Genomic DNA, 12,402 nt, shown 5'->3' with positions numbered 1-12,402 from the left:
ATTTAAGCAGAAGTTTAAATGAAGAATTTATGCCTTTCTAACTTCGAATCGACGATATTTGATGTAAAAATGAACTTCTGAATTAAAACTGAATGAGTTGGTAATGTTATTTTGCAATTTTACGCAAATTGATGAAAATTTAAATTTTCTGGTTTCCACCACAAAAAAGGTCCTTCAACGACGAGACGTTCCAAAGAATTTAGCCCATATAAAAAGTATCTCTAAATTCTTTGCGCGTCTTATAAATGAGACTAAATATCTGTCATACAAAACTTTTCGTGTCAAGTAATATTTGTTCGATGTAGAACTCAGTATGGTATACCAGCGTCCGCGACGACAGAGGTATAGCTACTATAAAACATGAAACAGATTTAGTTTTATCTTCAACCATTACACAGACCTACAGGTAAACTATTATGATTATCAACGCGCTTCAATATGAACTATGCTATGATACGCATTTTATAAACATGTGATCAAAAATCCGTTGTTATATTGAAATGCCCTTAAAAATGAATCTATTGAAACCGTTTTTTTTCTGTTAATAGCATACAGAATTTTAAGCGTGAACTTAAGTGTCTAATAAAAGAAGTATTTTCAATATTTAAATAGTTTAACGTTGAATTCTAGGTTGACGAATGCCTGAGTTGCAATAGTTTGGTCTTGCTTTGCTTGTTCTTTTTTCCAGAGAGAGGCTGAGCGTAGACTACGGCAAGAAATCAAAACTGAAGTGTGCCATCTACTGGGCGCCCCAGGTCGCTACCGTCGTCGATGAGCCATACAACTCCATCCTGACCACCCACACCACCCTGGAGCACTCCGACTGCGCCTTCATGGTCGACAACGAGGCCATCTACGACACCTGCCGCCGCAACCTTGACATTGAGCGTCCCACATACACCAACCTGAACCGTCTGATAGGCCAGATAGTGTCATCAATCACCGCCTCCATCCGCTTCGACGGTGCCCTAAACGTGGACTTGACAGAGTTCCAGACCAACTTGGTGCCTTACCCACGTATCCACTTCCCCTTGGATACCTACGCGCCAATCATCTCCGCCGAAAAGGCCTACAATGAGCAGCTCTCCGTTGCAGAGATCACCAATGCCTGCTTCGAGCCGGATAACCAGAAAAGCGCGCCGTGTGCATGTTGAGCAACACGACCGCCATCGCAGAGGCCTGGGCACGTTTGGATCACAAGTTCGATCTGATGTACGCCAAGCGCTCCTTCGTGCACAGAGTTCTCAGAGGCACGTGAGGACTTAGCCGCTCTCGAGAAGGACTACGAGGAGGTCGGCGTCGACTCAGTCGAGGGCGAGGGTGAAGAGGAAGGCGAGGAATACTAGACTTCCGGCCTACACACCACGTGAACGATAACATGAACTTATAAGATTTAAAACTATTTTCTAGCCGTTATAAACCGTTAACACTACCTACCTAGTAACATCTATTTCAATTTCGTGTAAATATTGCAATATGAAAATGCAATAAAAGTGTGTTCATTTCATTCAGATGTTCATGTTGTTAACGAAACAGTAAATACTGTCAGACTAAACAGTAGACTTGAAATGCGCATTTAAGCTTAAGTCTTTTAAAGTGATATTCTGGACATCTTACAGTATATGCTATGTTTATAGGCGTCTATCGCAACCGATATTTATTTTTTGGCGTTTTCACTTCATATACACTTATATTTGTTAATGCAGCATCAACATACTAAAACAATATCCCGGAAAGAGGAAAATAATGAATTTGAATATCAAGCGTACTTTCGTTTTGACGACTAACGACAGAAATGATTCGATGTACGATGCGAATCTAAATTTAGTTATAGTGTAGATTCGTTTATGCGACACAAAGACACAATTTTGTTTTACGGATCATTTCGGCTTAGAGGACTGGGCGAGTCATGTAAAATATCGAATGTAATATATATTTTTATAAACAACTGGCAGCAAGATGAGTTGCAGATAATTGGTCAGTTACCACATTTTAACTAACTCTTTTGACCTGTTGATTTTTTTCAGCTCAATTCAACTGTGAAAAATGTCCTCATATCACTTTAAGCGAAAACAAATAATTACAATACATGTTTCCGATCCAAACGAGAACATAATTATCTTAACAACAGTTAACACAGATTGCACGCTTTAAGGTGCTTCAAGCCACAAAATAAAAATGCACATTCAAATATCCACACATTTTATTAAATACACATCTTTAAAACTGAAATTAAACAGTACCATATTTACGACTCCTTGTCCAATAAGTTTTCAAATAAATCGACTTTATGATAACACATGGTGCTTTTATTTACAAATACAATTTTGAAACAAACTGTGTATCAACGAAAGGCTTGTATTTTAAAGGTCAACTGGTACGCAGTTTTGTAACCGGATGTAGTGATAAATTTTCTGCTAAGATACTTAAGTAGTGTTTACAAATACCTATGTATTAAAAAAAAACAGTAATTTCGCTTCAAACTATTTATTCCGGCCAACACGATTGTCCCTTCTTGCGAAAATCACGTTCATTATGAAAAGCACATAAATCCTCTATCAACGAATCATTTCGTACAATATTCCGAAAAATAAAGATACCACAAACAAAAGCAACGTTTCTTATCGCAATAGCAGCTCTTTAGGTTGTTGGCACACTATTCAACACATTTTCATGTACCAAGTTTATGGTCGCGTGTCGTATGAAAAGATATCGCAGCGGCAAAAAAAATGCATTTATATATTGTGCCACACAAAAAACGAACATTTTGTATCTCGTTAACTCTGTTCCCATTCCAAATCTAGGGTTGAAATGTTGGTTATTGCTAGAAGGAACACTGATTTTTATATAGGTTAATTTTATTTGCGAAATATTCGTTGATTGTGAGATTGTTACTTTAAAGCCATTTATGCCTAGCGTCTATAAGACCTTGTCAAACCGCGAAGACCCAGATGAGACGCCACATGAGCGTCTCATTAGGGTCTGCGCTGTTTGCTTCACCTATTTATGCATAGCGTCTAGATAAAAGGCATTTGCAAACAGCGTAGAACCAGATGAGACACCGCATCATGCGGCGTCTCGTCTGGGTCTGCATTGTTTGCTTAAAGGAATTTCTATAAGATATATTCTAAATATAGAAATAAAAAAAACTAGATATCCCTTATTTTGGAAATAAATTGATCCAATTTAGAAATATGAGAGAGTCCACTAGGCATAAATTGTTAAAGGAGTTTCTGTAAGAAATATGCTAAATATAGAAAAAATATAATAGACATCCCTAATTTTGGAAATAAATTGATCCAATGTAGATCTATGGGAGAGTCCACTAGACATAAATGGGTTACAGCCACATTACAAAACCAGTTGCAAACGCTACATAAATCGAGACAAACAGGCCCAGTGCAATCGTGCAGGCGCAATCAGTCTGTCCTTCAATAACCGTACTGGTTATGTCCGGAACAACCCTCGTCCAGAAGTGGACCCGGTCGCTAAACAAGTGTACCCCCGAGCCGAGATCCAGACTAAGGTTCATGTAGGCACTGGTTGTCGGCTCGTAATCTGGCCATATTGGAAGGCTTGGGTCGCCATTTGGCGTCCTTCAATAAAAATACAGCATTATGTTACATATAATTTAGAGAAAACTAATAATCTGACAAAACTACTTAGTTTGCAGTATTGCATAATTTAAAATGTTCGTTTGAAAACTAAAAATGCTCAAATGCGTTTGGCCGCGCCAGAACTACGTTCTAAGTTATATTTTAATCTAACCGGTCTACCCCGGACCTCAAAATCAATTTTGTATTAATCCCTTTAATGAAAATTGCATAGAATAAATGATTTTTAGTAAATTGATTTATTTACCCGGTTTTGGCAAAGTTGGTCCAGTATGTCATAATACTTTCGGACAATTTTCGTTCAGCTCTCGGTTTCTCGTGCGTCGGTGGATACATGGCGTCCAACCCAAACACGAACGGAAGTTCCCCGGCGTGGTTTGCCCCTATCAGCCATGGTGGCCGCTCCCGGATCCATGTGAACGAGGGCTGATGGGTGAAAATGTACTGAAAGCTCCGGCCGACTTTCTCCGGCGTGTAATGTGCGTCGAGAGTTTGAACCGTTGGTATGAAAAACTGAAGATCAGCATATACGTCTACCGTGCTCCGACCTTGTTCCGCTAGGGAACCATCGCGCACCGTGTACTGTTTACATACGGCGTCTTTTATAAGGCCACGTGTGCTCACCGCATATTCCTCCGCTGCAGCCGTTGCCACAACATCGCACAAAACGCCTGCCGGAACACCTTCGGAAATGTTGTAGTGGTATTGATGCTGGTATTTCATAAGAGGCCAGTACATAAGACCGCCCTCCGCGATATTGGTTCCAGCGAGGATGTCCAGTGTTTGGAAGAACTTGAAACCTTCGGAGCTGCGATTTTTTAGAATCTCGACAGGATGATCAATTATTAAATCACCGTCGACCACTGGACCCATGTGGTTTACAAATGACTCGCCGGATTGATTGCTGAGCGCGCTGGCGGCACCCTGAACCTTAAGCAAATCGCCGGCGGGAACCGTCCGCAGACATTCGACTATATCCTTCGTGCTTCTCGTCGAGCAGTTCAACATTTCCGCAGCCCGGCGAGCCACGGTCTGCGACTGCTCGGCGACCGCCCGCGGACTGTAAACGGCACCGCTTTCCGAAATCGCTCGATGTATCCGCCCCCTATTCTCTTGTATGATCGTATGTAACCCCACACTGTTACCACCAGCGGACTCTCCGAATATGCAAACCTTAGAATTATCGCCGCCGAAATTCGCAATGTTTTCGCTGACCCATTTGATCGCCGCGACCTGGTCCCATATTCCATAATTACCCCGTGCATTAGTATCCTCTGTGGAGAGAAATCCAAATAAGCCCAGCCTGTAATTGAACGTAACAACTATGACGTCACCTCTCAGCGCTATGTACGAGGCATCAAAAATGGATCCTTGTCCCGCGGTAAAACCTCCTCCGTGTATCCAAATCATAACAGCCTTCGGTTCAGCCGATGATGTCGCTCTAGGTACATAGATATTCATGTACAGACAGTCTTCGGAAATATTCTGACTTTCTTTCGGAATTAGCCACCTATCGTTCTCAAACAAGTACTGCATACATGACGGCGGAAACCTTTCCGCCGTGAATGTTGAGTTCCAGGCTGTCGGAGGTACCGGTTTCATAAAGCGCAATTCGCGTACCGGTGGCGCAGCGTACGGTATGCCAATGAACTGGTAGACGTCGGATCCGTTATACGAGTGGATCGACCCCTGCATCGGACCGGAAGTTGTTTGCAATACCGACGTCGTCTTGCACGAACCAACCGCAAGAAAGCTCATAAAAATGATGCACCTATAGCGATATGATAATTGCATTTATTTTGAATGTTTGATTGTTTACAAGCACATTTTCTGCGTTTTCGGTTGATAAATACGCATGGTTGTTAGATAATCTTTAAAATGTGACAGCTACGCCTTCATTCCCACGTATTAGTTGGATTGATGAAATTGCCACCATAATCAACATCAATGCAATTTAAATTATTTATCGTGTTTTTTGTTACAACTATTACTTATCTTTTCGTCACCACAGTGATCATGATCATAAAACTTTTTGACTATTCCAATACACAAAAAATAATAATAAAATACTGACCTGCTTAGAGTTGAAGTCGCCATCACGAATAACATCTGTCATACAAAAATCTTCGTGTCAAGTTATTGTTCGATGTACAACTCAGTATGGTATACCAGCGTCCGCGACGACAGAGGTATTGATACCATAAAACAGCATACATACCGGTACATAGTTTTATCTTCAACCATTACACAGACCTACAGGTAAACTATTATAATGTTCAGCATGCTTCAATAAGAACTATGCTATGATACGCATAAACACGTGATCACAAACCTGTTGTTATATTGAAATGCGCTTAAATTAATCTATTGCAACCGGGTTTTTTCTGTTAATAGCTTAAAGCATTTTGAGCGTTAACTCAAGTGTCTAATAAAAGAAGTATTTTCAATATTAAATAGTTTTACGTTTAATCCTAGTTTGACGAATGCCTGAGTTGTAATAGTTTAGTCTTGCTTTGCTTCTTTTTTTAGAGGTTTAGTTAAAAGTTATGCTTTATTTACCAAATAGTTGTGCGGAGGTCACCTTGAAGTTTACACCACATGTCATTTAAAACATTGCTGGTGTTATATGGCTATCGACGACCAAGGCAGCGGTATTTCTACCATAAAACAAGCAATAGACACATCTTTAAAGACAACATTCACCCAATGGCACAATTCCAAATTATAAACGCTCTATGCTATGATACGCATACACGTGTCGGTCAACGTCCGTAATTATAATTAACGCATTTATGCCTAGTGGACTCTCCAATCCCTCTGTTTTGGGTCAATTTATTTCCAAAATTGGGGATGTCTAGTATACTAAGTATTTGTTTCTATATTTAGAATATTTCATACAGAAATTTCTTTAAGCAAACAGCGCAGACCCAGATGAGAAGCCGCATCATGCTAGGCATAAATGGGTTAAATGCGCTGAAATAATCTCTCGTGCCTCAGTTGTGTATTGAGGCATTGTCATTCGGCTTATATTGTTACATTGACAATCGACATAAACTGTGACCTTGACCTGACCTATGACTTTTAGTATGCCCTTTACCATCGACATTTATTGTTACCTTGCCCATCGACATTTATTGTAACCTTGACCATCGACTTTTATTTTGACCTTGACTATCGACTTTTATTGTGATTTTGACCAACGACTTTTATTTTGACCATGACCATCGACTCATATATTGAAAACTTTAACATCGACCTAGGTACTTGGTTAATATGTGCGCAACTCAGTATGATTGTAACTTCTGCAAAGTTATTTCATTATGGTTCATTTGCTTATGACTATGTTTGGACCTTTGACCTTGAATTGTAATTTTGACCTTATACCTTGTTACCTGTTTTTTTAGCGTGACACTCCGTATCTTCCTTATTATTGCCTTTTCTACGTTATTTGAAAATCCATCAATACTTTCTTCTCCAGAAATTTTGATCTTTTACCATGAAGTATAATCGTTACCTTTAAAATAGTGACCTGCTGTTTTCGTCTTATCATGCAGATCAAATTTTAATAAAAATAGCTAAATCGGACCGTTTGCCGTTATCAGTGACCTTGAGCTTGGACCAAGGGATCTGGTTCTAGTGCGCGACATTTTGTCTCATCATGCGAATCACGTATGACATGTAATTTTAAAACCCATCCTTGCTGGACAAACATATGCCCCAGACACGTTTTTCCTGCCGCCCGCCTTCCTGTCCGAGCTCGGGGTTTCCCATACTCGACTTGAAAATAGTACAGCAGCAGGTGGAGGGAAGAAACACAAACCAAACTTTAAACAGCGTATACGAGTTGATCCCCTTGATCTCTTCCTTTAATATTTGTGTGTTACAATGAAATACGAACACTCATAGTTTATTATTTGTTCATACTGATTTTTTTTAATATTCTATACTCTACTTGATCGCTATTTTATTTTATTTGAACACTTATAGGTTGGACTTGATGCTGTGCACAAGAGTTTTATCGTCATATTTATGAGAGTAGAACTTACTGCACCGTGGTAAACTGCTGATTATTTCCGATACCTAAGTTATCATACTTACATATAAAAACTACTTAGTGTCAGCGTCATAGTTTATTCAAAACAGCAATAACCAGATAATTGATATAGCCAATAACTTTTTATTTGATAAAAGTGGTAATCAAATTTACACTTTACGGTAACGTTAGGTATCGTACATATTCTCTCATTCCGTCTTAGAAAATTCTTATACGTCGCTGAACGTTTTGCAATCAAAGTACTTACAACTCATCGGTAAATAAAACATGAGCATTTTCAGGGGGGTATGCGTATACGAGAGCTTACCTGGTTTAAGTGAGGTTACTTGGAACTTAATTCCAAGATGGCGTCGTTTTTGTGTTTATTTTGAAGGGATAGCGAATATTTTCACCCGGTGTGCCTATTTGCATTTATATTTATTTTAAATGAATACGCCTTTTCGGCTCTACGGTGTTTGTGCTTCCCTCCTTTATTTGTTTCAATATCGTAGACGTCGGGATTAAAAAGTTATTGGAGGAAACCGTCCATAAATATGTTGTCTACTAACGTGACGTTCCAGAAATTGCATGTACAAATATCATGTTCTCTTATAATACACAGTATTGACGCCCGTGTATAGTAAAATATATTTAAAATCACGACTATTTCATTTTCCCGATGCCGTTTTATCTCTGATTACTAATTTATTACCAACATAATTTTTTTAATCCCCCTTTTTGAAACTGACATCCTTTTAAATCGTAGTGCACTAGGGCAATATGTTCCATAATAGAATCTTGCAGTCTTTGAATATACATAAGTATCAGTTTGATGTCAATTGGTTCCTAACATTATATAAAATATGGTACCAAAGACTGCTCGAAGCGCTTTATCCAGTCTAATGTATACCACATCCACTTTAATGTGATTTCTCGTTTATCAATGTTTTCATGTTGGTGGCGCCTATTGCCCGAACGTCACCGACTATAGTCCGTTACAACGAGCCCGAATATAACGTCTGTAGCACGCCCCTGGGCGTCTACATCGGGTGTGGGTTCGAATTTCTGTTGATCATATGCCTGCTGAATACCATCTTCTGGTGTAAACTGCATCGCCGCGCGCAGCAAATGACGTCAGCCCATTGCCACCAGCGCTACAACCAGCTGACCCGTATGTTTAAGGGTCGCATTGTTGGATTGATCATCACACATGTCTATGTATGTTGTTTCGTACTCATTAAAAGTTAGTGTGGTCGATTGAAATATTTGAAAACACATTTTTTCGTCTAAACTTGATTGATATCAAAGATGTCAAACACATAAGCCATAAATAAATCATAACCTCTCCCGGAAGCATCGAATACCCATTGATGCCGCATGTAAAAAAAGCAAAGATGTAAAAGAAACTCTACATTGAAGAATGCGCATATTTTAAGCCATTTTTGTGTTGGACAATGAACATAACGCACATTAATTACATGCAAGTTGGAATGGTGCCGCTTTGAAAATTGTATGAGTAATAAACGCGACTAGTATGCCAATACGCACAGACAGACGCCCATGGTGAATCAAATGTACAGACGCCCATGGTGAATCAAATGTACCCTTCTTCTTCGTGTCGGGTGGAGGTAAAACTAATAATACTTGGTTTCTTTTCCCACAACCTCAATAACTTTTGCATTTCAGTGTATCGTAGTACCGCGAACAAGGACACATTTACTACAAGTATACTGTATCAGGTGTAACTAATAACGATCTCGTTGGCCGCCCGTATTTCATAGACGATCACGGGAACGATATATTTTCGGAGAGCTACGCCTTACACGCCAATACATGCGACCCACCATATTCTTATTAGGCGATAGTAACGGGCCGACAGGAAGTTTATATCGGCGTAGCGTCGTGTGAAAGAACTTCTTCCGGTGCTTCGCACAATGCGGTTACCGTTGAGCTAGGAAACGACACTAGGGAAGGATAGGAGCTGATCGCGTTACCTGAACTGCTCATATCTGACATTGCCCGGTTCAGGCCGTAACGAAAAGCTTCCTGGCAAATGGAAACACATGGATGAAGTGAAATTCAGTGGTATTTGAACAAAAAGCAACTTACTCGATGCTTCTGGGCTTAACGCCATTTGTATTATGAAATAAAGTATACTACACGTAAATTCTTGTTAAAAGCCCAGGGTTACGCACTTGAAAACCCCCACCCGAACAACCGCCTCCTGACTTATTTACATGAAAACGTATTGGTCACAAAATATATTTCTAATCGGCCCTTCATTTGTTATTTCATGCTTTGAGTATTTGGAACCATGTTTGTCTTTTCACTTTCCGATATTTATCAGGCGGTCACAACGTCTCCACAACAACTTTTGATTATTCATTATGTCGATTTTCGTTTTTATTTATATATTGGCGTTAGACAAACGCATCAATACTGGGCGATTATCACGGATAGTACATTTAATAGTGTCACCATATAGTGAGAATGAATAAAAAATAAATTACAAAATAATACAAAATAATACAATCCTCTATAGCGACAGAAACATACCCATGCCATTTAAAAAATTTGAATTAACATTCTCATAAAAACACAAGTTTAAAATGAATACCTTGTTAACTAGTAACCTTGTCAAAATAAAACACAACTGCAGTCCTTCCCAAAATTATAATTTATTGCCGGCAATGAGGTCCTATAATCATGCAGCTATTTCCGGCCCAGACTGATTATTTCAGGCCCAAAAAGTAAAAAATGACGACGAAAGACGAAAATGACATTTTTAACATTGTAATTTGCATTGACGACGCAGCAAAAATCTTTGGATTACGGTATTTGCACGTACGTCATTCAAGAAATGCATACAATAAAAAACATGTTTTTCATGATTGGAGTATTCATAAATAACTCTGTAAATTCCTTACTTTTGCCTTGTAACTTTTCTGGAAAAAAGCTTATGGAATTCCAAATTTCGCCACAATTTTATTACCAGACATGAGGTCCGGCAATATTAGAATCATTTCCGGATTTTCCAAATTATTATCGGAAAAATCCGAGGACCGACGGTATTTCGGAATGACTGCAACTGTGCTTAATGTGTTAGTACAAACTTCACAAACATTCATACAAAAGTTCGCCATACCACACCACGCATGTATACATAATTACTACAAAATGACCAATTGTTTACGTTTATAATAGAAAAATATCAATTAAATCCGCTTTAATAACACACAATAAGAGCACGCTGGTTCCGCAATCCAGAAGTCGCCAAGTTTCAGTCATCCACATACAATAGCTTTTATTTTGCAACACAGAAAAATCCGAGGTTTAAATAACTACTTTTATATTCACAACAGGGTCTTAAACCACATTGTCTTCATGTATAATTCATTTGCATGTGACCGCAATTTAAAGGAAAATCATAACAACCAAACCGTTAACATCAAATGCAAATATAGGGTCCGCGGACCTCGTTACGAGCCTCCAGAAACGAGTACACCAAACACTCCTTTTTTCGTAACAGAGCGTAATCGTCGCACAATATTTTATGTCTCTTTATTTCTGAAGTCCAGTAAAAGTCTTCTTTCCATATTTAAACCGAACATTCATGTGATGCTATTCGTAAGCATAGAAAGTCAAACGTCATTCGAAGTAAACGTCGAAACACAGAATATATTCGCGAGTTCGAATACTCTGACTCATCAGAAATTTGCCAAGGGTTGTTAAATTCTTTAAAAAAAACACTAAGAAACACAAACTTCTATTATTTCAGAAACGGACTATTTCGGTTTAATCACAGATATGCTATTTACTAGTTTCTGACCTAGATCAGTTTACAGGTCTCTAACCTACATTTTCCTCTAACCTAGACCTACTGGTCTCTCACCCAGGCTAACACTTCTGCATAAGTGTGTCCACCTGGGATCGGAACGGGTCGTCCTTTCGCGTCGCTGTGCGCTTTACCCTACAACAATTAGAATACAAACTGAAGTAGTGTTTTTAATGTTTTTCATATTGAAAATGCATCAAGTAAAATTAACCAACACATAATCATCATCACTTTTCACTTCCTCATCATCATCATCATTTTCTTTCACCTCCTCATCCTAATCATCACAGTCATCGTCGTGTTTTCGTCGTCGTCATCAGGTAAATCAATTAAGTAAAATGCCCATGACTTACCATGCCTTTGCGCACATGATCGCGTACTTGTACATGCTCTCACAGCGGAGTGACAGCAAAGCCTCTAGTAGCGCCTCTAGAGCGTCGATACTCCTCGCCTGGCGGTCCCGGAAACACGTCAGCATCTGAAACACAACGGATGTGTGTAATATTAGCACCCAATTTTAAATGGGTTCTTTTTTATTCTTCACACTACAGTATTTTTTTTACACACACTACTCTAATTCTGAATACGGTTACACATTCGTTTTGTTCTTTACCCATATTCTTTTTATTCAGTCTTATTTAGTCTTACTCTCCACACGTTTTTTGTAAATGTAATGATTGCATCCAGTTTTAAAATAAGCAAAAATAACTATATTTCTTCATATAACCTGACGCACATTCAGTTTTTGACCAATCGCATTTTCATTACTCAAAATGTGACGTAAGCGATCATATTATTCAATGATATAAACAAAATATCACAATTTTGTTAAACAAGCAAATTCGTTGAAATGATATACCCCGCCAACATGCTTCTGGACAGAAAAGTGTTATATTTGACACTCAAAAGGCATTTTTCAA

General features: G+C 38.8%; 3 protein-coding genes across 3 annotated transcripts in view; 1 reads left to right on the top strand and 2 right to left on the bottom strand.

The window, feature by feature from the left end:
* Positions 1 to 833: 833 nt before the first annotated feature.
* LOC127831573 (tubulin alpha-1 chain-like) lies at positions 834 to 1,346 on the top strand. The gene is made up of 2 exons (XM_052356553.1): positions 834 to 1,141; positions 1,223 to 1,346. Exons 1-2 carry the CDS (start codon positions 834 to 836, stop codon positions 1,344 to 1,346), a joined length of 432 nt encoding a protein of 143 aa, XP_052212513.1.
* Positions 1,347 to 2,185: 839 nt separating this feature from the next.
* On the bottom strand, positions 2,186 to 5,830 carry LOC127882441 (liver carboxylesterase 1F-like). Its single transcript, XM_052431080.1, has 3 exons — positions 5,689 to 5,830; positions 3,862 to 5,385; positions 2,186 to 3,596 (listed from the first exon to the last, which is right to left on the bottom strand). The coding sequence occupies exons 1-3, from the start codon at positions 5,721 to 5,723 to the stop codon at positions 3,341 to 3,343; spliced, it is 1,815 nt and encodes a 604-aa protein (XP_052287040.1). The 5' UTR covers positions 5,724 to 5,830; the 3' UTR covers positions 2,186 to 3,340.
* Positions 5,831 to 10,830: 5,000 nt separating this feature from the next.
* Positions 10,831 to 12,402, bottom strand: part of LOC127831572 (uncharacterized) — a 13,876-nt gene continuing 12,304 nt past the window's right edge. Inside the window, exons 8-9 of the mRNA XM_052356552.1 lie at positions 11,836 to 11,960; positions 10,831 to 11,617 (exon numbers count right to left, since the gene is read on the bottom strand). Coding sequence (XP_052212512.1) covers positions 11,545 to 11,617; positions 11,836 to 11,960 — 198 coding nt within the window. The 3' untranslated portion in view covers positions 10,831 to 11,544. The remainder of the gene's footprint in view (positions 11,618 to 11,835; positions 11,961 to 12,402) is intronic.

This window comes from Dreissena polymorpha, chromosome 5 (assembly GCF_020536995.1).
Source record: "Dreissena polymorpha isolate Duluth1 chromosome 5, UMN_Dpol_1.0, whole genome shotgun sequence".
NCBI lineage: Eukaryota > Metazoa > Mollusca > Bivalvia > Myida > Dreissenidae > Dreissena > Dreissena polymorpha.
The sequence above is the reverse complement of the archived record's forward strand: the minus strand, read 5'-3'. Positions and strand labels throughout refer to the sequence as shown.

What these genes read in the sequence shown, in the direction of transcription:
- LOC127831573 (XM_052356553.1), top strand. Translation starts at nt 834, where the DNA reads ATGGTCGACAACGAGGCCATCTACGACACCTGCCGCCGCAACCTTGAC. An exon ending in GATAACCAGAAAAGCGCGCC is followed by an intron (nt 1,142 to 1,222) that starts GTGTGCATGTTG and finishes ATGTACGCCAAG; the next exon opens with CGCTCCTTCGTGCACAGAGT.
- LOC127882441 (XM_052431080.1), bottom strand. Translation starts at nt 5,723, where the DNA reads ATGTTATTCGTGATGGCGACTTCAACTCTAAGCAG. An exon ending in GCGACTTCAACTCTAAGCAG is followed by an intron (nt 5,386 to 5,688) that starts GTCAGTATTTTA and finishes ATATCGCTATAG; the next exon opens with GTGCATCATTTTTATGAGCT. An exon ending in ACCAACTTTGCCAAAACCGG is followed by an intron (nt 3,597 to 3,861) that starts GTAAATAAATCA and finishes TTTTTATTGAAG; the next exon opens with GACGCCAAATGGCGACCCAA.